Raw genomic sequence first — 25840 nt, forward strand, 5'->3', positions numbered from 1 at the left:
ACAAAAAGCCTCTTCAACACTGGTTATTATTTAGCTGAACTCTCCCCTTCATTTATGCCTTTATCCCCAAAAATAATATATATTGCCGCCTGTCCTTGTGATTCCGTCACGTTAAACATGTTTGTACTCACCTTCATAATCAGCTGAAACGTCACTGTAAAGTGACTGTGTATCAGCAGGTAGAGCAGGCCATCTTCCCATCAGAAGGTCAGAGGTTAGATCCCTGGATTTCCCCATGGCAGGTGTTCTGGTAGTGTGCAAAGTTGGCATGAAGAAGAGCCAACAGGCTCCTGGTACCTGTGCTTCTCAATCTCTTGGTTATGTCCTCACTAAAAAGGGCATCAAACAGGAAAGTTTTTCTCTTTATGCTGGTGGCTCCATCATGTTTTGGCAGTCTGGAGAAAGCTTTGTTTTGCACCATTGTCATTGGTAGGTTAACCCCCTCTATGCGGTTTGAGCGTCATTGACAAAGTTTAGGGTTTAAATAATCTTTTAGATGATCTCTTTAAACGTACATTACATCAGCAGTGTTGTTCCAGCTCTTTACTCAGGACATGCGTTCACAGCGTCTTGTCGAGCATCTTAGAGTTCCTTCAGAGTATTTTGGAAGTAATCTCCCCGACCGTTTTTTGGGTTAAAGCAATGCTAGGCTTCATAAAAGTAGTTTGTACTGTGGCAGTAAGATTAAATATTTCATGTCTGCATCCATCCAGAATTGTATTTTATGGAATATAGCTGAATGCAGGTTGATGACATTTCTACCTTTGTTGTGCTTCAAAAACCAGAGGATCTCCTCTCAGTGGCTGACTTTACAACAATTAAGAGTCTGTGTATTTAAAGAGGAAATGACTGGAAAACGGACAGAAAACCTCACTTCCTCTAACATAAGACCTATAACAACCGTTTTTGGCTGTTCAAAAATGTAAAGCAAACTGAAATGGACCACAGGTGATAGAGAGTAGGTTTGTCTCAAAAGTGTTTAAGCGTAATGACAGACCTGTTGCTGTCTGCACCCCCTCCAAAGAACTTAATTTCTTCGTGCATCTATTCAGAAATTAATGACCCATATTTGATGTACACATTAAATGAAGACTAGGGCCCTGAAATGAGAGCCACTAATAATGAACAAGCTGTCCCTGCTGTGCCAAGGAGGACCCCCCCTTAAATAAAATGATGATGATTTGTGTTGAATAAAGAAATGTTTTTCGTCCTTCACATATGTCAAGGTAAGACAACAAAAGAAACCTGAACACAACTTCAGTTGAAAGGATTTAAGTTATAGCAATACGCACACTATCAAGTGTACAATTTGTCAAGGTTCATTTGATTCTAATAAAATACTTATTTTTTTAAAACCCATATACATTTCATATATTTATCTTTTTGGGGTATATGGATTCAAAAATAGACATTTAAATCATAAAGAGAATGGGGAAAAAAAAGAAAGGGAAACAAAACTACAACAGCTACGAATGGTGGTCCTCTGTCCCTGAGAAGAGAGCAAGAGAGAACAGAGGAGAGGGAAAGAAAGAGAGAAAGAGTTGGATAAAGAAAAAGAGAGAGAGAAGGAAGTAGTGAGTGAGGCAGGGAGTTAGAGGGGGATTGGCCAAGCTATACAGCGCAGTATGACACCCACTTTAGCTCATTACACACGTACAGTCGTGATCAAGGCACAGGGATCTTCTAAAAGTAATTTTTTCAATAAAGTTGTACAAAATAATACATTTTACAGTCTGTACAAGAATAATAGTTCAGCAGTAAAGTAAAGACAGACAAAACAAGGGAGCCAGAGGTCAGGGAGAACAGAGGAAAGATGGAGGAATGGTAAGGGGAGCGAGTGGTGCCATTGTTTGACCACGAGTTTAAAAACATTTTTCACGTAATTTTCCATTTTTTTATATTCCAAGGTTATTATATTTTATTTTCAAGGAAAAAAAAAAGGAAGAAGCTCTGCCCGAAAGTTGAGAACACAGATGAGGAAAAGGTAGAGGGCAGGAAGGGGGGAGCAAAAGGAGAGGAGAAATGTGAAGATGGAGAAATGAGTGAAGTCCTCATAAGGAGAAAGAGCAGAGGTGTAAAAAGGAGAGAATGACAGATCGAGTGCCTAAAAGATAAAGAAAGACCGCACAGGGCACAATGGCACAAAAGTCTACACAGACAAAAACAGCTGTGGAGACAGTTAAACAGGGTCAATCATGACAAGATGAGAGTTCTCTTTAACTTATATGGTACTGTACTGTAGGAGGATGCTTTTTGCCCTCTGTTCAAGTTCCATAAAAGATGGCCTTGTTTCTTTTTTTGTTTTAAACTCAATATATATCCTCCTTGCGTTTTGCTCCACTACCAACAAGGCAAAGTCAGGCAGCAAAACAACTGTGAAGAAATCAAGGGACCGTAGTCATCTTCATTGCTGTCAAACGTGTCCAGACTTCATCCGAGAAATTCGAACTCGGCGCTGTCCAATTTCAGCAAACCCTTACACCCCCTGCAGTCGGATACGACACAACACACCCCTGGTCCATAAAGCCTGTAATTCAGGCTGCTTCTCAGCACTTGGCTGTGCAGTCGCTCATTTAGTCCATTTAATCTCAAAGCATTGTGCTGGGAAAAAAAAATCCACCAGCAGGTCGACGAGCCCGACACTCGTGAGCAGATCGGTACATTTCCCGTTTCTGACCGCGGTTGTGCATTCCAAGAAAAAGCAAATGCATTGCGTTTCTGTGTGCAAGCAGATCCTGATGTAAGTGATAGGAAGATTGGTATACACGGTTTGAGCAAAGTCCTTCGCACGGTGCTTGTATTTTCGTTAGATACAGTGTTTACCTGATCCTTTGTGACATGGTAATTATCTAAATGCAGTTGTTTTTCCCCCAGTTGCACTGAAGTAGTTGCTCTCTCAGTTTTCATGGCGACTTGAAGTACAATCTAAACTGCAGCCGAAACCCTCCTCACTGCAGATAATGCAATCCAGACTGGGCCAGTCAGCGTGTTTGTAAAGCTGAAGTTAACAGGGATGATGCATGTTGTTGAGAGGTAAGGAGCTGGGAGTATGGCTGAAGGTGGAGATCAAAGTTCCTTTATGCTCTTGCGCCTCAAAGCCTTCCATCAAAACAGCCCTGTCTTCTGCAGGGAGGGAGTCTGCATCACAGGAAGTTCTGGGTTCAGGGTGCATTTTTGTGAAAGTGTGTGTGTGTGTGTGTGTGTGTGTGTGTGTGTGTGATAATGTGTGCGTTTTGGCCCCCACTCTTTCACAAGAGCTCACGCTCTTCTGTTGAAGAGGAGAGTTCGGAGGCTCAGGGTTTCTCATAGTCTGATCTGTTTTCTGTGTGTTTGGCCGAACACTTTGCCTTTCCCATCACAACAGCTCGTACTGCCGCAGGTGCATCCGCTGGATGATGTCTCGACAGTCATTGAAGACACGGCGGATGTTTTCTGTGTCCACAGCGCAGGTGAAGTGAGGGTAACAGTAGTGCCTACCATCCCCACTTGCTGTGCTGATCCTCTGTAGATACAGAACAAAGCTTAAAATGACGAAAACACTTCCAGTCTATTGATTCATCTCAAATACATTGATACAAAACAACAGGGTGAGTTATATATAAAGGGGTTTGAACAGCAGAGACTCTTACAAGTCTTAGGCTGAATCCCAATTCCACCCCTTAGCCCTCCCCCTTCCCCCTACCCCTTGTTTTTGCGCATTCATGTGAGGGGTAGTGCTGTCTCATTTCTCATAAGGGTTAAGGGGTAGGGCCAAGCCGAAGGGCTACGTAGCCCTCGAAACGAAGCTTCCTCAGGACCACACTTGAAACGGAGGGCTTCGAGGAATTTCGCAGCTTCCGCCGTGTCACCTGTCAGCGAAGTTTGAAAGCTGGCCGTTAAAGACTCGCACAAATGTATTTCCAGTATTTTAATCACGACAGTCATGTGTAATGATTGTATTGTGGTCTTCTTCAATTGTCAACGGTGTTTCTGAATCACTAGTCAAGTTTGTTTTCAATTACTAGCTAGTCGTAGCCGATGCTATCCCGGCGTTCCTTTCGTAAGTGGTTAGCTAGCTGCTATCGCTATTTTTTTAACATTAACAAATTGTGCCGGAGTGCACAGTTACGTCTTCAGGACAGAACAGGAGATTCTGTACCCGCTCTACTCCACTCTGTCTGCGAGCAACTTTCTCCCTCTGCACCATGTGTGTGTGTGTGTGTGTGTGGCTATGGTAATGCAGCGGGTCTGCAGTCGCTGTAACTGTGTGTGTGAACACTCCTCACAGCGTCGCCGCCGATGTCGTTGGTTAGCAGCTGACATTCGTAAAAACAGAAAAATAGCCCAGGCAACAGACATTACTTGTGAGGACGGCATTTTTGGATTGTTACATCAACAAGCATCGCATCGGCTTGTTGATGTAGCAGTCCGCGAGCGTCAAGTCCGGACGACGTGATGACGTAATGGAGGTGTGTCTCATTTCTTAGGGGAACGTTCGTACCCCTCGCTCCCTCAACTCTGTTTTGAGGGCCAAGGGGAACTCCGACAAAGGGGTAGGGGGAAGGGGGAGGGCTAAGGGGTGGAATTGGGATTCAGCCTTAACCTTTCAAATCACATTAAGCATAAAAGCATGCCTAAGCACTTACAAGGAATTCATCTCTTATGAAGTACTTTGCCCTTGTAACTCGAGGATCTTCACCAGGCTCTGGTGTTGCTGAGGGAGCAAAACGAGACAAATAAAACTGTCATGTGGGGGCAGATCGAACATGAATGGATCACACAACAAAAACATTACAGTTACAATTGTGTATAAAGAAAAATATGTGTAAGGATGACCTCTTGTGGTTTTTAGCCTCTTTTTAGCCTAACCCCAGTTATTTTGCATTTCCATTAGCTATAGTACCTGGTACTTTTTTTTAAGTACCTGCTCTGGCGAGGTTCCAAGCCAGCTGAGCTGATACTATGCGTGAGGTCGTCAGACTGCCTTCCATTGATTGGTCAGAGTGCTGACACAGGAAGAGACATGAGCAAGACGTCTGACAAGAATCAAAACGAACAATGTCGAACTGTAGATCAATTAAAAAGACTTAACAATCCTAAAAACGTAGGTTAATCTCCAACAATTACCAAGAAATCCTCATCATTTAACAGAGGAGTCTGGTGTATTTAGTGACAGCACTGCTGAAAGCCTGTGTTCAGGGACTGTGTCAGATGGAGCCTCTGCTCCAGTCATGGAGGAAGTACTGAACAAATCCTTTTAAATAACCGATTCTAATGATTCGGATACACTGAAAATAACTGCTTTACAATTGATGAATGATTACTCCACCCACCTTAAGCAGGTACTATATTAAAGTGGAAAATCAACCAAACGATGTAGAGACGAGGCAAAGTGAGGTGTGTAGAGGCGAGTTGGGTTCACGGAGTTGACACTGCATGTGCAGTCTCATAGTGGGAAAAAATTAGGGATGGGACATACTACTTTTTTGTGTCCGATACTGATCACAAATTCAAGTTTCTACTGATACCGATATTGGTCCGATACAGGCATTTTAGACCATTTATGAACTATGAAGCCGTTAGTCATTTCAAAGACATAATTCTCCAACTGTGTAACAAATATTGTTATCCTAAAACGAAGAAATAAACAGCCGAACCATGACTCGGCTAAAATTATTTGCTGATATTTATTATCTTTATTTTTTATGATATTTAAATTTTTACAGTTTGTGCATATTAAAACATGTGATAACACTGTATAAGACTTTTGCATTGTATCTGATTTATAAAGTCTGATCCTGTGTTTCTGCATTTACAAACATTATTCTATCACATTATTTCCTCAAATAAACAAGCTGTTTTAATGGCTATATAGGTTTACAGGTTGAAAATATGGCTTTGTAGATAAAAGTGGGTTAAACTAAAGTACGATTGCTTACCATCATCAGGTGTTGTGTAGCGAGCAAATTCAGGAAAGTATTCCTCGATTTTGGACTTCCCTGCCAACACCTTCTCTGCAAGCAAGTCCTGTTTATTCAGGAACAAGATGACAGAAATGGTCCGCAGCCACCTGAAGAGAACATCATCGCATGTGAGAAATTAGAAGGAATAACGTATTGGGGGAAAATAATGAAATGCAAGTCCAGTGAATAACAGCTATATGGGACAATGGCATTTAGGATGTATGTATGGATCCGCAATTACAAAAAAATATATATCCGTTTCCTGGGAACATTAACACTAAAACTTGGCAGGTGAAGGGAGGAGTGAAGTTTGACAGTCAGCAAAGATACGCTGCCAAATAACTTAATCATTTTCCAATAATCTACAACTTTAATTTGCTTATATGCCCCTGGAACACATAATAAAGTACATAATCCATCCTTGATTGTTGGTATGCTCTGTTTGTTGCTAAGGAACCCCCACACTTGGTTATGCAATCATTCCAGAGAAAAAGCAGGCAAGTTAATAAAAAGTTTAGCAGCCTTGACAATTGGCTTGGGTTGGTCGATAACCATTATCTGTCTGCTGTTGCGAACAATATGTTCAGAGAAGGCGGTCTGATTTTGTATCTACAAATAGAGTTGGTTTTATTTTGTAGCAGGGAATCCATGTAAATACACCTATGGAAAGTTTCCCCACCATGTTTCTGTGTTTTCACCTGTTGTTCCAGATGTTCTTGAAGAGGTTGAGTGCCTCCTGTAATCTGTTGGTCTGATTGTCTTCTCTGATCACCATGTTGTAACTGCTACTTGCCACGACGAAGATGATGGCCGTTACATCTGAGGGGAGATGAGCACAGGGAGGCAGAGATAAATCAGACAAAAGAGAGGGACAATGGAGGGCAGTGAATGAGAGGAAACCGAAATAATTTACCATTAAAGCACTGAATCCATTTCCGGCGTTCATCTCTTTGACCCCCAACATCGAACATACTGTGTTATTAACACAAGACAATAACGTCAGCAGGTGAAATACTGCCACTTTGTGGAGAAACTGCTCAACGTATATATATATATTCTCCAAATCAGTTGATTTGGATTGTGTTTGCTTTCAGCATACAGTTATATTTGGTAAGAAATCCTCACATATTTGTATTTTTTAGCATTGTCTGAGACTTTATGTTTTACTTACTGGAAATTAACTTTGTCCACTTGGAATCTTGTCTCAAAGATTCCCGAAGTCAGCACTCTGCAACGCAGCAAATCCTGGAGACAATTTGAACAAAAAACACTGCTAAAGATCATTAAGATCAATTATTTTAAAAATCAACATAACAAACATTGACGCAAGCTCTATATTTCAAAACCTGTGTCCTAGAATTGTTTTCTTAATCAGACATAAGCAGGGTTTAAAAGATAACATTAATTTGTGATGGTCTGGATAATTATGTCAAATTTGAAGCTGCAAATATCCACATGAAAAGGTAAAGCTGTTCTACTAAAGGTCAAAAACAAATACACAACAAATCCAGAGCCACCTATCGCCCCCTTTAATCTCAAATGTGGTGGTACACGTTTGTTTAACAATTCAAAATATTGAAATGGTTCAATGGGAAAAGCAGATATACAGTGTATGTATAATGAAGAGAAAAGTTTGATTAACTTCATGCAAATTTGCCCACCTGATCTGTTGGTGTGTAGTCATTCTGTTTCACAATGTCAATCTTGTCTAAGAAGCTAAAGACAGAGAAAAGGAAAAACATGGCATAAGAAACTGTTTTCTGATCAAATAGGGACTTCGTGTTGTTGATAGTTTGCACAGATATGTTCAGGCACCATGGACACTCACCAATGAATAGACATACAATTAACTTTACAATTAAATAAACCTAAGAGTAAGAAGAAAAAAAAAAAAAAAAAGGGCTGACAATTGATGTAGATTTCTTTGGCCCACATATTTACTAATGGTCTGTGTCTCCAATCTAGAGCTGAAACAATTGATTATTAATTAATCGTAAACTGTTTTGATAATCGATTAATCTGTTTTTTTTCATTATTAAAACAAGTTTACTGTTGCTCCACATAACAAATAAATCATTAAAACTCTACTCTAATCTACATTTTATGTCTGCACTGCAGTGCAATTATATACAATATATTCAATACAAATATGTATAAATTAAACATTAAATGCATGTAACTAAAAAAAAAAAACACTTTCATACTCAGAGTTGGCTCAATCAGTGTGGCCAAAGATGCATCATAGGGGTGTAAAAAAAAAAATATTGATCGTCTAAAATATTATAATACTTTGCAGCATGATACTGTACTGGTTCTTTTAAAATGCTTTATCGATATGGAACTATTCTTGACAGAGGTTTTCAAACAGTTTTTGTTCCCCGACCGATGGTTGGCAGCAGGCTTTTGTCAATTTAACTTTCTCGCCCTTCATCGACTCCTCTCACTCGACATAGAAAACTGTATATTGTAATGAATATGACATTATTTTTTACTAACAATATCTATGAGAGTTGTTCTTAAAATAGACGACTTCTCCCAATCACCCCTGAATCAGGATATGTATCGTATCACCAGATTCTTGCCAATACACAGCCTGAGGAAAGTCTGTGTATGGGGCCCATGTGGGAACTTTTGGCACAACCATGTGTGAATAAAGGAAAGGAGTAGTGAGGTTAGGCAAAAGTAAGAGAATAAAAAATGTGTGTTTTCCATAAAAACAGAGAAACTGCAACAACTCGTGACGGTGACAGGAAAATCCATATGAAATACGAGCGCACGTGCCGAGAAGAGAGCGCACACTGGGTGAACGTGAATGACGAGGGAGGAGGAGGAGGACTGAGAGAGAATGAAAGTGTAGTGGCGTCTGTCTGACATTACAGAGCAGATTTCAAAAATAGCTCCCCAGCGCCCTGGCCCACAGCACGGTTACCATGGAGACCTAACCACAGGAGCTATTAATAGTCTATCAGCTCCCAATCTAGTGTGGCTGGAGTAGTTCCAGAGAAGACAGACAGATGGAGAAGAGGAAGACATAGGAAGAGGAAGAAAGACTAGGATGAGTTTGTTTATTTGAGCTGGATGTGTAAGCAAGAAGAGGGAGGGAACAAGAAAATGGACTGTACCATCTCAACCACCTGAGGGTGAAGTGCAGAGGGGTGTTTTTCTCAACTTGAAACATAAAATGACACAAATCAACCTTGGGCTTTAAATTAATCATGCATAATATCCTCTAAGAGATATTTTCTAGTAAAAAGCAGTTCAGTCTAGAGTCCGGTACTCTACAGCTGAACACATAAGATATCCTCAAGAAAACACCGCCCCTCCTTCTCCTTCAAACATCCACTGATCTGCAGATGACTCAGCCTCCGCCATGTTTTCTCACAAACTGCTACCATAACATGAAAACCACGCTTTGAAAGTCTTTGCTTTGAAAATTATAACTAGGTACAAGTCTGATAAATGTAAAAAAAATTCAGAAGCAGTGTGCAATCTTAAAAAGCACACAGTTGAAACATGACAAACGTGAATTGTATCAGAGAGATGTACTGCATGAAAGACTGAAAGACCAAAGGTCTTAAAAAGCATCGATCCTCATGATAATATATAGTAAACTAATTCCCTTTAACTGTATTTCATATAATTCAACCATCACTTTTCACTGTGTGCCAGAAACACAGAGACTTGGCTGATTATGTGTCAATATTGTGACATGAGATAAGATTATTGTCTTAGTTTAGTTATTGTCATATCATTATTTGGTGTCTGCAATGTCTCGTTCTGGTTTTAAAAGCTGCTGCACACCTAAATATCTTTTTTAACCATTAAAAAGCCAAAGAAATACAACAAATATAATCTAAAATCAAAGGTTTTCAAATGTATTTAAAGTATGCCGTACAGATCATCAAGCCAGAGAAGTGTGTCACTGTGCAGTGAGTAGCACAAGATCAGAGAAACAGCCTGTGTTAAGATTTTGGCCATTGCCTTAAAATATCATCTAATAAGATTGTATGTAAGCCATATTGCTCGGTCCTGTTACTGAAGAGCAAATCTTACATGACATTTAAGTACTAATGGTTTTCTTTGAGGGAAAGTTAGATTTGAATTAAAATCCAAAAGAATGAATTTGTGTAACTGTTACTTACTACTGTGCACAGTCGATTAGCTGATACTCGTTGGATCTCTCGTAGCACGCCCTGACGCCCTCGTCCTGCCACAGCGTCTTTGCATGGTCGTAAAACTCCTGTAGAGGGACAGAAGGAAAAAAAAACCTGTTAATGTAAAGCCGACATTTGATGCAACTCGCTAGAAACTTGAAAACAAACAGTTAGACAAACACAGTTGGAAAGTCAAAGCAAACTCAGGAACCCACATAGGATTCCAAGATGGCTCCCACTCATGTCAAGAGTAAGCAAACACTCTGCTACTTTTACTGTTTCATGCACTTGTGTCTGGTTTCACATTCAGTCATACACATAGTACTGTGGAGTGGAGTGTATGATTGCAAATCTGTTCACAGTGTTCCAAACTATTTGTTATTAAATGTTACATTAATTTGTTATATACGTAAATGTTGTTTAAATAAAATGTTTTTTAAATTAAAAAAAAATTGTGGAATGTATCGAGATTGAAATCGTGATACAAATTGAATCGTGAGTTTGTGTATCGTTACAGCCCTAGTATTTTATAGGGGTGGGAATCACAGGTTGATACGTCATGATATGCTACGATACGTTATGATAGACCAGTGGTCACCAATATGGTGGCCGTGAGCACCTGGTAGCCCGCAGGCAGCCAATAAGGTGCCCGGGCTCACTTCACTTCACTTGCATGTATCATATTCATAAATATAACACATTTATAATGTTATTATGGTAGCCCTCCATATTATTCTGTACCCTTCAGGTAGCTCTCGGTCTCAAAATGTCATATAGCAATACATCACGATATCTGTCTAACTGAAGAAAATAAAATGTCTGTGAAAAGTAAAATATTTTTCCATTTACTCACAATATAGAGAACAAAGGGCATTAAGTCTATGTAATGAATGTAGATGGAGCATCGCTTAATGTTGTTTTCTCCACTATTAACCCACTGTAAACTACCTCTTCTTCTGCCAGGTAACTTCCGCTCAATTTTCACTCATACATTTGACCCACACCTAGTATTTTATCAGATGAAAAATTAATAATTTTAATTTTAAAAAATGATGTGCCATTGGCTACCTTGATTTCTAAAAATCAGCATTGGTCATAGAAAACCCAATATCAGTCAACCTCTATCCATGAGAGCAAACTTTAGAAATGTAGCACTCTTAATAATCAGCCATGTGCTTTGGAAGAAAACTCACTCTCCCTATTTTAATGTAATGCTTCCTTTATCTTTCTTTCCCTCCTTGTCACCATCTCTCTATAGTAGTCTCTCTTTGTTCTCCCCTGCAGTAAAGTCTCAAGTTTAAATATGAGATCAGACATGATAAGTTCTCATCAGGTGGTCAGAGTGCAGCATCAGCTGTAGAGCCGAGTGTCTCTCTAGTGGACACTTAGGTAGGGCTGAAATCTGGGAGCTAGTGAGGTAGACTGAAGGTCATCATCTACGACCGTATGGAAAGAAACAACAGACCCTTCAGCCGAGCTGCATAATGTCACTCCATAATCACCATCGTACATTAAAACAAGCAGTTGCACTAATTAGCTCATTACTTAAATTAATGCATTAATTAGCAGGCAAGTCAAACATTCTGCCTTTCACATGGACGCTATGAATATGAACTCAGTGACTTGAAGAATTAAAGAGCCATTACAAAGTTTTATGTGTTTTGACTCATTTGATACTAATTACAAGACGGCATCCATGACTGCTCAGTGTGGCACCACAGTCTTTGCAGCATGACAATGTGACATTTCTTTTCGTTCAACGCAACACAACAAATGTATGACTTAATATTGGTGCATTGTGTGTAAACAGTTACACAGAGATATTAGACATACAACTATTTTGGACGTTTTTCTCAAATTATCTGATATGTACAATCTTTTGCTATATAAATACTGAGCATGTTGACAAAAATGTTGATATATTGTACAGCCTTAACATTCACCCATTTCAAGAAAACCTCATGAGAACAGAACATACAGACCTGATATGGATTGTAGGGGTGGGGGAAAAAAATTGATTCACATAGGAATCGCGATTCTAATCATCTATGATTCTGAATCAATTCATAAACGTCAAAAATCTATTTTTGAAAAAAAAAAAAAAAATTTTGTTTTGAATGAATAAATGTTAACTTTTGTCTTAAGTTTGCCTTCGTGTGATCACATTATCTTATACAAACTATATTGTTTTGCCTTAACACACTATGCATTGTATCAATTTTGAATCGAATCGTGACCCTAAGAATCAGAATCGAATCGTGAGCCACCCAAAGATTCACATCAATGGATTGAAATCAACAGAGGGAAAACAAAATGGTAAACTTTCAACATCATTGGCAGAAGGTCATATGAGTTTTTTGATGAATGAGTTGTGTATTCAAATACTGTAACTGTAGCATTTTCAAAGAAAATGTATGGATCGAGTTCCTCCAATAATCCTCTATGTACTACTATGTGAGGGGGAGCCGTGGGTGGTGTAATTACAATTTTATTACGTTTTGCATTTTGGAAAGACTGACAGAGGTGGACAAATGCCTTCATAATGACACACTTTGAGCACAATGGTGGCCGGTAGTTCAACTCAAGTGCATTTCCATTGCTCGAGAATAAACAAACTGCAGCTTATATTAAAATGTTAAACTGAGTGAATTAAGCCTGGCCCCACAGGTGGCTGTGGATTTGAGGTATAGTCCCTTGTCCCAGACAATTAGCTAATGGTTTTGACCCCTGAGGATAGTAAAACCTACACAGACATTACCCATCAGGTCATTAGTAAACCTCAACATTGGCTACACGAGTCAAGGGATTAACACCTGGGATATTGGGACAATTACCTGCTATTTTAATCTACTGAAACACAAGCAGCCAGGGAAACCTACACCTGTTGTCAGAGTATTACACTGGTCACAGTTCTGCGGGTTTAATCGACTCCCAACAATGGGCCCTTTTCGTTTGGTTGTTGCTATTGTTAATACTACTCTTATTATATTATATATTTTAAAAGACAAATAAGACATCACATTATGAGAATCACGTGTGTGTGTACAGTCAGATATTGTGTTACTCACGGATGGAAACTCAAAATCCTTCTGGTTGACAAGGTTGAGGATGTATTCAATCCTGTACTGGTTCTGTGGACACGCCAACTGTACTGGTGGCGTCAGGTTGCTCATCGCTGTCACTATGGTCTGTCACAAACACAATAATCCAAACACATTTATAATACATAACTGCAGTGTCACTACAAATAAAGAATACTATCAAATGAAGAGAGACTACTTGCTTCATCTGTCATTTATGTGATGAAAGGGTTGGATTACTTTTCAAGCTTCTGAAGCTATTTTTTAATCCATCTCAATCGCTTCAGACAAAAACAACCACTTACCTCAATGGCCTCTTTAATGTTATTCTTGATGTCTTGAATTTTCTGCTTCTTCTCTCTGAAGAATACAGAAAGGTTTAGAGATAATCATGTTAGCTATGTTTTTGCCTCATATCTGTAACATAAAGCACATTCCCACTAAAGATGTTATATACACAGTTAATATAATAACCCTATGTACATAATATAATACAATACAATACAACATGACAGAACCATATGTATTGGGATGTCCCAATACATGAAACACAGAGAGACGGACAGCAAATTTGAGACTAACGTAAGCGATATACTAAAATTCAATGGCGGAAAGTTTTTGTTTACCACTATTGCTAGGCAACGGACGTTTATCAGGCAGCACACGTCGACTTCCTGCTTATTCAATGAATATTTTGGTTGTACGCCCACTGCTGTTAAGGCGAATTCTGTAACGAACAACGCGTTGAGCATAAACGCCTCTGTTCGTGCTTGTAGGTCGCGTGCCGTCTGCGGAGCCCTGTGCCACAGTGTCACCTGCGAGCATAAACAAGGCTACAAGTATGGTCAAGCTTGACCAATACAGTGCAACTCAGTAGCATCTATAATTAGACCCCTTATGCCTCCTAAATATGCACCAACAGTGTATCAACACATTTTTGGCTTAAACCAAGGTGCCCCCTCAGGACATCATCAAGGTTATTTCTGTCAAAATGGAGTGACCCTTTAAATATATGACTTACAGGCTGGTGATTTCCTCTGTACCAAGTATCACCTCCTACACAGAAGCTTCCAAGTCAAATGCTTCTCAGAGTTACTATCCAAATGCAGTGAAACAAACACAGATGACTACACTCATTGCTGACTGCTGATTTTAGGACTTTTAGAATGTGTTCAATGTAGTTTACTTGACGTACACTCAATCATGTCTCAAAACTGACATAATGTTTCAGACAAAACGGGAAAAACGACAATCAAGGGCTACTCCGTTAAGAACGACAATTTAACTGCTTCTTATTGCAAATATTGGATCAGTAGGGGCGTGACGAGACATTCAGCTCTGCTCACGAGACGACACATGAGATAGGGCTCACGTGATCAAGACGAAATGAGAACAACGTTCACTGTTAAAGGTTTTGCCTTAAACTCAACTGACTAATAAACTTATTGGGCAAAAACTGGACTGTGAAATAAAATTAATATTTTTTATATGTAACACGCATAGTACACGCATTTTAAACATAGGGATGGTCAAATTAAGTGTAATCTGTAACAAACAGTAATAGGAGCTTTATATGGGACCTATCGTAAACAAAACATTCACATGCCGGATCAAAATGAGAGGAATGAAAGACAATAAAATAAAATTAAGCAGTGCATAATAATAATTATTATTATTTTTAAAAACCTAACCAACATTTCCTTTCCTGTGACAATTAAAAAATAAAATAATAATAAAATAAAGGTCAACCTGTGTTTCACTAGTGAAATGCTTCAAATGTAAAAAGGTGCAAAACTGAAATATTCATTTTGCATTTGCAGTAACTTTATGTACCCTGAGCTTTGTCTCATCATGTGTGTCTGTAGTTGAACCAGCACTTCATGTCATGGGCCAGATTAAACCAGTTTGTGAGTTTGAGATGATAGAAAGGGAACAGTAACAAAAACAAGCACTCATCACAACTAAGGTATGCAAAAGATGTCAAACGTTAAAGCAAATGGGACTACAGCAGCAGGCGACCACACTAGGTGCCACTCCTGTCACTTTATTAGGTACACGACACCTAATATAGGAGTATAATCTAGTGCTGGGTGGTGTACCGGTTCATACCCGATCATATATTTCAATTTTTTTTGTATACCGCAAAACCAGTATATGAAATAGGAAAGTGGAGCACCTAAACACTGTTCGAGGGAGGACCTTTTTCACCGCTACACCACACATGCTTAGGGCTTAGCTGAAGAATTAACTGTGGTAATAACTGCAGGAACAATCAATTTACCCCACCACCTAAACAGAAAATACATGAAAGAACCAAGAATGTATACAGATACATTAACAGACACACGCTCAGATGCCCAACTCCCTCTCTTGCTTGACCAGTCACTATAATGCTCATGCATTAAAAAAAATATACTGTAAAACCATTGAAATTTTGAAAAATGCAGTGACATGAACTTTTGGTCATACTGTCCAGCACTAGTATAATCTGTTGGGAGTGTTTTTACATCCACTAAAGGCCAGGAGCCTTCATAAAGGAACCACTGCCCACAACATTTCTACTGCGCCACTGCTTCTCTTCTCAACACAAGTATTGTTTAAGTCAAGTTAGGGACGGAGTCCCATGTTACCACGACACAGTAAACAACAGTACCCTGAATTAAGTTTGTTTTTGATCCGAGAAGAGTAAACAGACCTTCATTTGAACACTTGGTATTAAAATAAATGATGTCTGTCTGCTGTGAAGGATAGCTGTTTGTACAAGACATTTGGACTCTGTGTAACCGAAATGTTTCTAATAAAGGAAACCAGAGGACCAGTTAGTCTATCTTTCACCTTGAGCCTGTCAGGACAGTGCTTTGTGTTTACAATAGTTCGATGTCGGCGACAAGGGGCAAGATGGGCCTCATTGTTCTGTGCAGTTTTACTTTTTCACTAGAGATACTGTAACATTACTCCAAATCCATGGAAAGTCACACAATATTAGTAGATAACCGAGACTCCAACACCAATATTAACTTGGTTGTTCTTTCTTTAAACCATTTCAACACTCTGTGGCTTCTCTTTTGTTGTAGTATTTTGCAAGTTGTTGTGCCTATATGACATTTTGCTTTGCACTTTACTGCCAACACAGTGAGCAGTGAAGCGCAGTCACTGAAGGAAAATGATGGTAAACCAACATCTTGTTAAGGCACTAATAATGATGCTGCAACATTTCTGGTTGCCTAATTCCGTGTATTTGATATTTTTAATCTATATGATATCCAACTAGTGGAATGTTGAATGTTGAACGTCATTTCAGAATGACCACTGAACTGCTCGACAGTGAAGTTGGCACTCGCATGCCTTGTACAGGGGCTACTCATACATAGGTCATAGGGGATTAACTCATTGACTCCATTTCTAAATCATAACAGCAACTGGAACCAGACTTGGAGTCAAAAGCCAATTTTTCTGACTTTTAGGTTACCATGACCTAAGGAATAATTAATCCATCCAACCCCAAAATCATTTATCCCCAAACCAGTCATTTTACATGCTGCCTCAGGATCCATTAGTATGCTGGCCAAAAAACAGGCAAATAACCCAAGCAATGTTCCAGCGTTTGCATAGGTCCCCTTTACCCCTGGCATCAGAATGCATTTTCTGTGATTGATAGCGATTGATGCTTCACCCCATGCATTTACACCTGGTATTAACATCTCTGGCGTCCACATCAAGACCCGTATACAGTCATCCCTCATCCCTCATACGTCACCACTCCCTCTTCTTCTGCAAAGATTTCCAGCAGCAGAACACAGCTTCACATCCTGTGGCACTGACTGCCATATAAACAACAGTGTTAGCACTGCGTGAAGTCGCACTTCTGTATGGACTCCTCTGCTTTTTGGAAGCAAGGGCAGAAGCAATCTGACAAGCGGAAATAACTGATGAAAGCAGAAGAAACTGCGCAGTTTTGTCACCGATTTCATGTCAGCTGTGCTCGAGAGTGGAGACGCATCGGACACTTGTTGCAATTACACTTCTGTTCAATGTGGTTGTAATGCATTTCCGACCATCATAATCTGGTCTGCAGTCTGACATTTGTCCTAGCCTATGAGACACACACACAGTTCAGAGCTGCGGAGTCACGCGCTGGGTCATACGCTCTTGTCTGCCTTAGGTGTTGATTTTCTCTCCTAACCTTGCAAAAATGCTTCCATCCTCATCACAACCACCAGACCAACACATGCAAGTCACTGACAAAAACACAGATAAAACTTTTTTATTTCTCCAGTTTAAAGCAAGCACGAACTCTCTTGAGAGCAAAGAGCAAGAAATGAGAGCAGTGAAGTTCCTAAGAAACACTTGAGATTTGTGTCTCTAGAGTATAACATTCGTACTAATATATGGTAATATATATCTCAGTCATACAAGCCAACAGTGACTCAACAGTCACTTTTAGACAACACAACTGAGCACCCATCATTTTCTTCACCTATCAATAACCCTACATGCATACATAAATTCAGGGCTCCAGGTCTGACGTTGTCTCTTTTTATACAGGGTCAAACATCCATTTCTGCAGTGCAATCTGACTGGGCTATTGTAAGGTCTTGAAAACAAAAGCAAACATTGTTTGGTGTGAGCCAGCTCTTTTAAAGAAGTCACAACTGCTTTATCCTTTGTAAATGTCATTATCACAAAGTCCACTGCAGGTCAAATGCTTAACATTTACACATCCAAACCTTGTAAACTGAAAGTGGGGAAATATCGCACAACCACAACATGTAAATCAAGTATTTGCACTCATGTGAGGATGGACCAAAAATATTGGACCAAAAAATGCCACTAAAACCATCTGATCAACTCTTTGCACTGTACAGCTACTTATAAACACCAATCTGCTCGGCCGGTTTTTCCTCAGAAACATCCATTGTACACGTGAAGTTACAAAATCAAGAACTTTTGCAGCCCAATCCACTGGTGGTAATTTCTGGCGTGTGCAGTAGAGTATAAAGTATAGTATAAACGACTACAGACAGTCAGCGTGTATACATGCATGTTAAAAGTCTGATTTTAGTCGGACTAAGACAATAATTCGGTTTTCTTAATGTCATGTAAACACACTGGTCTAAAAACAAGCTCGTCTTAGCATACCTGCACAATGCAATTTATAATCCGATTGTATTATTGTATACGCTTTGTCAGACTGGAGTCAGACTTGGGGTTCTGCGCATGCACTTTGGCCCAGTTGTAGAAGGTGCCAATGTATAAACTGCAGTAGCGAAAAAGAACAAACAACACTATGGTGTCAGCGAGAGCAAAAGCTGCAGAAAACCACACTTTTGGACCGACGAAGAGACGATATAGCAGATTCAAAACATACAGAACCAAACGTCCGACGGTCGCCATTTGTTTTTCTGTTTCTCATACCCACACAGACATGTGTCTGTGTGCTAAAGTTGTCTTCACTGCGCATGCAGCAGCTCAGTTGATGAGATGACATTAGCTTTGTGGAAGTATTTGCAGAATATCACAGCAAAATGCTGGTTGTGTTTGGATAACAAGAGTCTTCCTACTGCCACAGACTCAGGCATCTGTGGAAGCAAGGCTAGGGGAGGAAGAGGAGAAAGATGATGATCGCAAACACAGCAGTGTCCTCTAGCCCCAAAGCAACAACTAACTTTTAACCAGGCTAAAGCTGTCAATCTGAGAGAGAGTATAGAGCTTTCAGCAGGCTAAAGTTCCCTATTTTCTAAGAGTATCAATAATTCTGCACACAAAAAAAGCCTGACAAAATCAAGAAGCAAGCGTAACCAAATTAAAAAGTTGGTAGCAGTGTGTAAAAGTAATATTTGAGCCATGGCACCTTTTCCCTGGCCTTTGTGATGAGTTGCAGACTTAGCCTGGACACAGCTATGATCAGGTGCTCTCATAACATCCTGCTTAAACCCCATGCTTCATGAACGTGCATGCCGAGCAGCATTTTATGTCTTTGCTAATCTCACACTTACTCTGCATTGAAGCCGTTGACATGTAAGATCCTCATCTGTTTCACTATGGTGCTCTTTCCCGACTCTCCAGCTCCTGAAATAGAGAGAGAGAAGAAAATATGGTTCAGTTGAGATCAGATGTGAAACACAACCACATACATACAGGTACGTAAGCTTCCTCTAGTGGTACTTGAAGGAAAATCAGAAATACTGTTCTACTGTATAAACCAGGGTATGTGATCAGAGTGGAGCTGAGGAATTTTGACCAGAGTGCATAGAATCTGAAACTAATAACAATATAATAATAATAATAAGAAGAAGAAGAAGAAGAAGAAGAAGAAGAAGAATTAGAGTCACCTCATCTCTATCGCTCCAACTTAATCTAATTTTGCTATACCGGTGTCTGAAGTATATGTGAAGAAGAAGGATGATGAGAAAGCAAGTTATCTTATTGGGATTAAATCTAGTACTTTAACATTGGCAAGAACGTTGTTATTTTGAGACCTCAATATTTTCTCATGTGGTACTTGGTATAAAAAAGTTTGAGAGTCACTGCTTTATGGGAAACTTGTAGTGGAAACTTTGGATAAAGGGAAGTACTGCTGCATATGATGGCTGAAATAATTGTACTGCACAAGCGGGTCAGTATATAGTGCGTATCATTATCATCATGTATCAAAATAACAAAAGGTTCATTATATATCAACATAATTTCTATGCATTGTGCAAACACACTTTGAGATAAAACAAAACTGCAAAGAATGTTTTGCCTCAGATTTGTGAAATGTTTGTGTTAAACAAGTGTTCGTTTTTTGTCTATTAAGATGCTTAAAACCACAATTAATTAATTCAACATTCATTCAGAAGCAAAACTCAATTTACATTTATCAATATTGACTTATTTGAAACTTAAAGGTGCCATATGCAAGAATGTGGCCAAAAACAGTTACTACATTCAAATTCAAAATACCGAGGTCTTTTAGGTTTCGTTTTCTGACGTAACTGGCAACCCGTGGTTGCTCGGCAGCTGAGACTCTACTGACTGCAATGATTGGTAGACGGCGGTAGGTGACACCACATGCCAAAACATGATTTGCAGTCTGCAAAATATTTTTTTTAATGCAAATATTTTGGCTGTACTGTTGTTGTTGGTGAGTTCAGTATGTTATATGAACAATATTCCTGAGTCTCTGTGACACATTAGGAGGATTTTAGAGCCAGTTGCTTTAGATTTATTACATAATGCACCTTTAATTATAATGATGTTGGCCATATTGCTCAGCCTTACCAGATAGTGTGATCACAAATATCTTATTATAATATTATAGTCATCGCCTGAATATTTGACTGATGCACATGTTTGGCTGTATATGCTGAGGTTGATGTTCCACTCAGGTGACCTGGAACACCAGGTTAGGGATTCATGCATGCAACAGTAAATGAAAACCGAGCATGATTACTGCTACAATTATTGCTAATGTATTGATTTGATATGGGCACGAAATATCAGAGTGGAGTATTTTTCCCTCAGATATAATTTGCACTGCTTGGAAGGGGTAGAGACATTAAGATTTGCTCCAAAAAAATGTTAAGATATTAAACAAACTTCACTGGCAATTTGCAGAATAGTTCGGGAAAAGGTATTAATGGAGATTCAGTCCATTTGTGGACTTTAAAAACATGTGAATAGGGTTTCAAAATCTGTGTCAATTATATTTTAATTGTTAATAAGTTTTTGTATTGAGAAATATTGTGAACTCAAGGTGGGTTACAACACACAGTACCCAAAACATCCCAACTGTAACAGTAATATATCAATATTCTCACTGGGAGTCTGCATTAAACGGAAAATGTTAATTCTTCCCCTGGAGAAGTGAAGAAACAACCCGCTGAACTTGTGTATTACTATCTAAACATCAGCTCCAAGTGATCTTCAACAAATGTCAAAATAATGTAATTGCTAAATTCATCAATGCAAACATAAACTCTTCAAAAGAGAGAGAAGATTCACAGACATTGTGATTTTTGGGATAACATTCAACACTGTCGATTTAACTTTCAGTGCAATTATATGACAGATAACTGCAGTAGGATATGACCAATCTAGCCTGTATCACTGCAGACTTCTGCCCACACAGGATCAGCTGCTTAATTTGAAAACATTGCTGTGATACTGCATTAGAAATAAAGCTAAATAAATGCTTACATATAAATGACATGTGAACACATCCCATACAATATGACAATTACAGCTCCTTGCAATCTTATGCCTTTTTGCTGGATCTGGCAGACTTAAAATTCGGACAGAAAATGACAACTTCATTTGTTCAAATGTTGTGGGATGTCTGAGAAGTTAAATAATTTTAACTTTAATTTTGCATATACAATTGGAGACCGCTAAATTAGTTTTGGTTTAAAGACTGTTGACGAAAAAGACCTAATGTGTTTAATACAGAGGGTCTAATGTGCATGTATTGTTTTGTCAAAATTGGATTAATGTCTGCTTCCCATTAATACAACAGTGTCATCCTCCACAAACCCATTAAGACTTTAATCAGATGATCGATTTAATCCATTGGCCTGTGTAGTTTTAGCTGTAGACTGAGCAACATAATCCAGTAATCAGCAGCATCAGCCTGAAATACAATAAGTTTCCTTCTTTAAATAGACAGCCATAGTCTGTGTGTCACCTAAACACAATACAAAGACTGGCACAATATAAATTCTACAAAATAAACGCTAATATAAGGGGTGGAAGGGATCAGAAATTTTAGTTTTCACCCCCAGAATCATGATCATTTACCAGCAGGAACCGCTAAAAGTAACAGTTCCAAATTTACTTCAAACATCATTGGGAGTTCTGTTTATAAGTGTTATCTGTAATCCAGGTTTTTAAAAAGAAATTTTCCATTTATATTTGAAGCATGTTAATTTGAAGGCTCAAATGTGTGTGCCGTGTCCTTTTGTTGTGTTTTGAGAGGCTCTAATCATTTAGCCCAGCATTGTTTCATATTTTCTTACAGCAGCAAACAGGCAAAGATCTGAATCAGCAAAAACTAAATATTCTGTTGTACATGTGTATTTACCACGGACCCACTCTTTAAACGACCCACCGTTTAAAAAGAAATGTCAGACTGACATGGATGGATTTAAGAAATCTGACTTGTGCATTACTGGCTTCGCTGTATTACTCAATTTAGGTTTAAGGAAGAAAACAAAACTACAACTGTTGACACTATTTTTGATAGTGTCAATACTTTGCAATCGCAATACAAATCGAATCGTTAACCAGTTATCGTGACACAATCGAATCGTGACAAAGGCATGTTGTCCTAGCTCTAGCTAATATGTTACATAGTATGTCATGTTTTGGTTCCTGGGTGAAATTCATATTTCTTTGTTGCAATAATGTGGATTGTACCATTTCAGACACAGTCCTCCCTGATGTGGCTACAGACCATGCAAAAGACATGCATTTCTCAGCTGCACTGAGAGTGACCCTTTTATGGTTCATTTGGCTTTGTTCACTGTTTATCCTTATCGGCCAAAATATGCAGAATCACAAAAAGGAGCCTCCAGGCCCGCAAGTACGTGTTTAAGTCAAACTAGCAGATAATGTAATTGAATGGAAGCTAATTTTATGGGAGACATGTTTGTTTGGTTATTCACGTGGGTCCCGTCGTTCTGCTTTCCTAAAGTCCTAAACCCACAACTTCCTCCATGACTTAAATAACACTGTCATACAATACACACCCCTCGGTGGCACTTCAGTAATCACATTATTAGGATTTTTCCAGAGAACACTACGACTTCTTGGCAGCGAAAAGCCTCTGATTGGACACAAGAGGAGGCTTCAGAAAGGAGCACAGCAGGGAAAGTTAGACACTCTTATTTGTCTCTTATGTAATGTGGAGACCCAGCCCACCTCCAGTTCACTCTCTGACACACAACCACATGTTGAGCCTTAAACACGTTCATTTCTTCACTTACTGTGACATTACCTTGGACTTGACACCCACAAACTAACATGAAATGCAACACAGGTGTTAATTTAGTCAACTTTCCAGGCCTGTAGGACTAAAAGCTACCCTACAGGTTATGCTCATAACCCAATGTGCATGAATTAACTATAAATGACATAAAAAAAACTTTGGGATTCCTGTCTGCGGTTGTTTAATCCACATTATCCACTAACTAGAGTCTAAACACACACAATATGTACCTCTACATCACTGCATGCTATCAAAATCAAAATCAACCTGTGGACTCAACCACTGCTACTGCTTGTTTTGGTGTTGGTCAACTGCCACTTCGAAAGCAACAAGATTAAAAAAGAACAACACAGTATTGCATTTTTTTTCCCCCTCAGCCTTATGCAATGTCAAGTCACACTGTTGACAATGTTTCCCAAAACATCCCAGAAGGTTATGCAGAGAGGAAGCAGAGGCTAACTCTGCAGACTGAGGCCTGCAAACCAGCAGCAGGCAAGCACACACACACACAGAGAGAAACAGTGACAGAAAATGACACACGAAAAAAACAACAACAACGACATCAAACTCACCCAAAAGTAGTAGTCTGTGTGTTGCTCTGTAGATCTGTTTGTCTTTTTGAAGCTGCTTCTCTATCTTTTTGTTTGCTTCTCTTTGTGCCTTCTCCTCATTTCTCTGGTCTTCGGTCTTACTGTTGCCCAAACAACCCATCTTCCCGCAAGAAAAAAGAAAAACGGGGGGTCCAGGGGAAGAGGAGGAGGTGGTGGTGGTGGAAGAACAAGAAGTAGTGGAGGTGGAGGTGTAGGGAGGGAGGGGGATATGCAGAAAGAAAAATAAATAATGTCAACTCGTCTAGATCCCTCGTTTGACCCGCGGATTTGGCAGCAATGGCAGCCACATTTACACGCTGTAACGTCCCCGGCCTGCTGCAGAAACCAGCGCAGTGGAGACTATGAGTCCATAACGCGTATTTTTGCTGTCAGAGAAAGGGCAGGATACTGTTGCTGACGACACCGAGGCCGCCTTCGTCTTCTTCAGTCTGCTGCTCAATCCTGCTCAGGCTTTTTTTTCCCTCCTTCACATGCACTCATGTAGTTTTCACTTTCCCCCCCTCCCGAACACTCACACTCTTTCTCTCCCCACCACCGTGTGTCGTGTAAAAAAAGACTGTAATCCACAGTGTGTCCGACAAGGGATCTCCTCAAACGGAGGTGAAACGAACAGCCCAGTTTTGCATCTCCAAAAAAAAAAAGCCCGGGTCTTGCGTCTCACTGCTGCCCGTGACAAGGAGCCCAACTCGGCGTGTCCGAAAAGCTCGCCCGTGCTGCGGCGTGGCTCGTTTCCACTTCTCCTTTCGTGACAAACATCTCCATAGGTGGACACTTCACGCTCCTCGGTCTGTTTTCTCCGTCTCCCCGACGCCTGTCTTCGTCGTCGGGGTTGGCCTGTTTTGCAGGACAGAAGGAAGGGGAATATAATATTTACACCCAGGCGAGCTACATGTGAGATATCCTCACTGCTTCCGTCGCCATCCGGCTCCCCCTTTTTCACTCTCTCTGCATCAAATCGAGCCCGAACAGCAACAAACGGTTTTCACCAACGGCTCCCACAACACGTCCAACTTCAAACCCAATCACTATCCCCCAGATTTATCCTCCTTTACTTGTGACGGCTGTTCCTTTGCTGTGTTTTCTCCTCTAAGGGCCTTCTCTCTCTCTCTCTAGCCCTCCCTCCCTCTCTCTCCCTCTCTCTCTTTTGTTGCTCAAATGTGTTGGTTATCAGACCCTCAGATCATCAGTGAGCCTCCAAAAACTGCGCACCGACACACGGATCCCATTAGATTACAAATAAAAACAAAAATAAAGAGTTAATAAAAGAGTCAAATGTGTCCACGGTAGATGAGAGAATCCATCAAAATGTATCCAAACGTATTTGCTGGTGATAAAACAAAATTGAATACAGTCCATATTCACACAAACACATAATATGTGCAAATATTCATGATAAGTGAATCTGAGGAGCGAAAATAAACTACAGGCTTGACCTCACAAGGTGGTTTTTGTGGAAGGTGAAATACCTATATGGTGTTATTATCATAATTATTATTACTATGATTTCACTCACTGAAGAATATCTTACTTTTTTGAGGACACACTGTCGATAGAGAGACGGGGTGGGGCCACACAGCGCACATTGAACCATGGGAAGGAACTAGAACCACGAGAGGAGGAGAGGAGGAGCGGCCGCTTCGCCTCGTCACGTGGCCGGGGCGCGGGGCAGCGGCGGCAGCTCTGCGGAGAAAACGGCGCCCCCTTCAAAGAAAAATGACCGACGCACGGTTTGGAGGGGGAGAGACTTCAGCAGCAGGAGCAGCACAGAGGCTGCTTTTAACTGACTCTTATAACTCCCCACAGTGGTCCTTAAAAACTCTAACAATCGGTTAACAATAAATAGTTTATTCCACACATCAGATCAAGTTTACTTAGTTACCATGTCTGAACCTCATGCTACTTCCACATTCTCTCATATTTTATACTATTTTATTGCTAAAACTATTCCCATTTTGAATGTATATACTTATAGTATTACCATTTCACATATTTATTGATATTGCTTATCCTATTAATATTTTGTACTATAGCCACCAGCTATAATAAGTCAATTTAACTTATCTAATTTAAATTAAATGATCTAAAC

At 39.7% G+C, this 25840-nt stretch overlaps 1 protein-coding gene across 1 annotated transcript; it reads right to left on the minus strand.

Moving 5' to 3' along the window:
* Positions 1–1366: 1366 nt before the first annotated feature.
* On the minus strand, positions 1367–24791 carry LOC310932006 (guanine nucleotide-binding protein G(s) subunit alpha). Its single transcript, XM_083895262.1, has 12 exons — positions 23716–24791; positions 19173–19245; positions 13482–13536; positions 13165–13284; positions 10085–10182; positions 7604–7658; positions 7114–7187; positions 6856–6914; positions 6641–6761; positions 5919–6049; positions 4626–4693; positions 1367–3502 (listed from the first exon to the last, which is right to left on the minus strand). Exons 1-12 carry the CDS (start codon positions 23852–23854, stop codon positions 3356–3358), a joined length of 1140 nt encoding a protein of 379 aa, XP_083751388.1. The 5' UTR covers positions 23855–24791; the 3' UTR covers positions 1367–3355.
* Positions 24792–25840: the final 1049 nt, after the last annotated feature.

This window comes from Microchirus variegatus (assembly GCF_963457635.1).
Source record: "Microchirus variegatus genome assembly, chromosome: 9".
NCBI lineage: Eukaryota > Metazoa > Chordata > Actinopteri > Pleuronectiformes > Soleidae > Microchirus > Microchirus variegatus.

Bases quoted from the DNA above. Each gene is read 5' to 3' on its own strand.
- LOC310932006 (XM_083895262.1), bottom strand. From the start codon at position 23,854: ATGGGTTGTTTGGGCAACAGTAAGACCGAAGACCAGAGAAATGAGGAG. The intron at 13,537-19,172 runs GTAAGTGTGAGA...TGTATTCTTCAG, and splicing joins GTCAACGGCTTCAATGCAGA to AGAGAAGAAGCAGAAAATTC. The intron at 4,694-5,918 runs GTAAGCAATCGT...TTGCTCCCTCAG, and splicing joins CTACACAACACCTGATGATG to CAACACCAGAGCCTGGTGAA.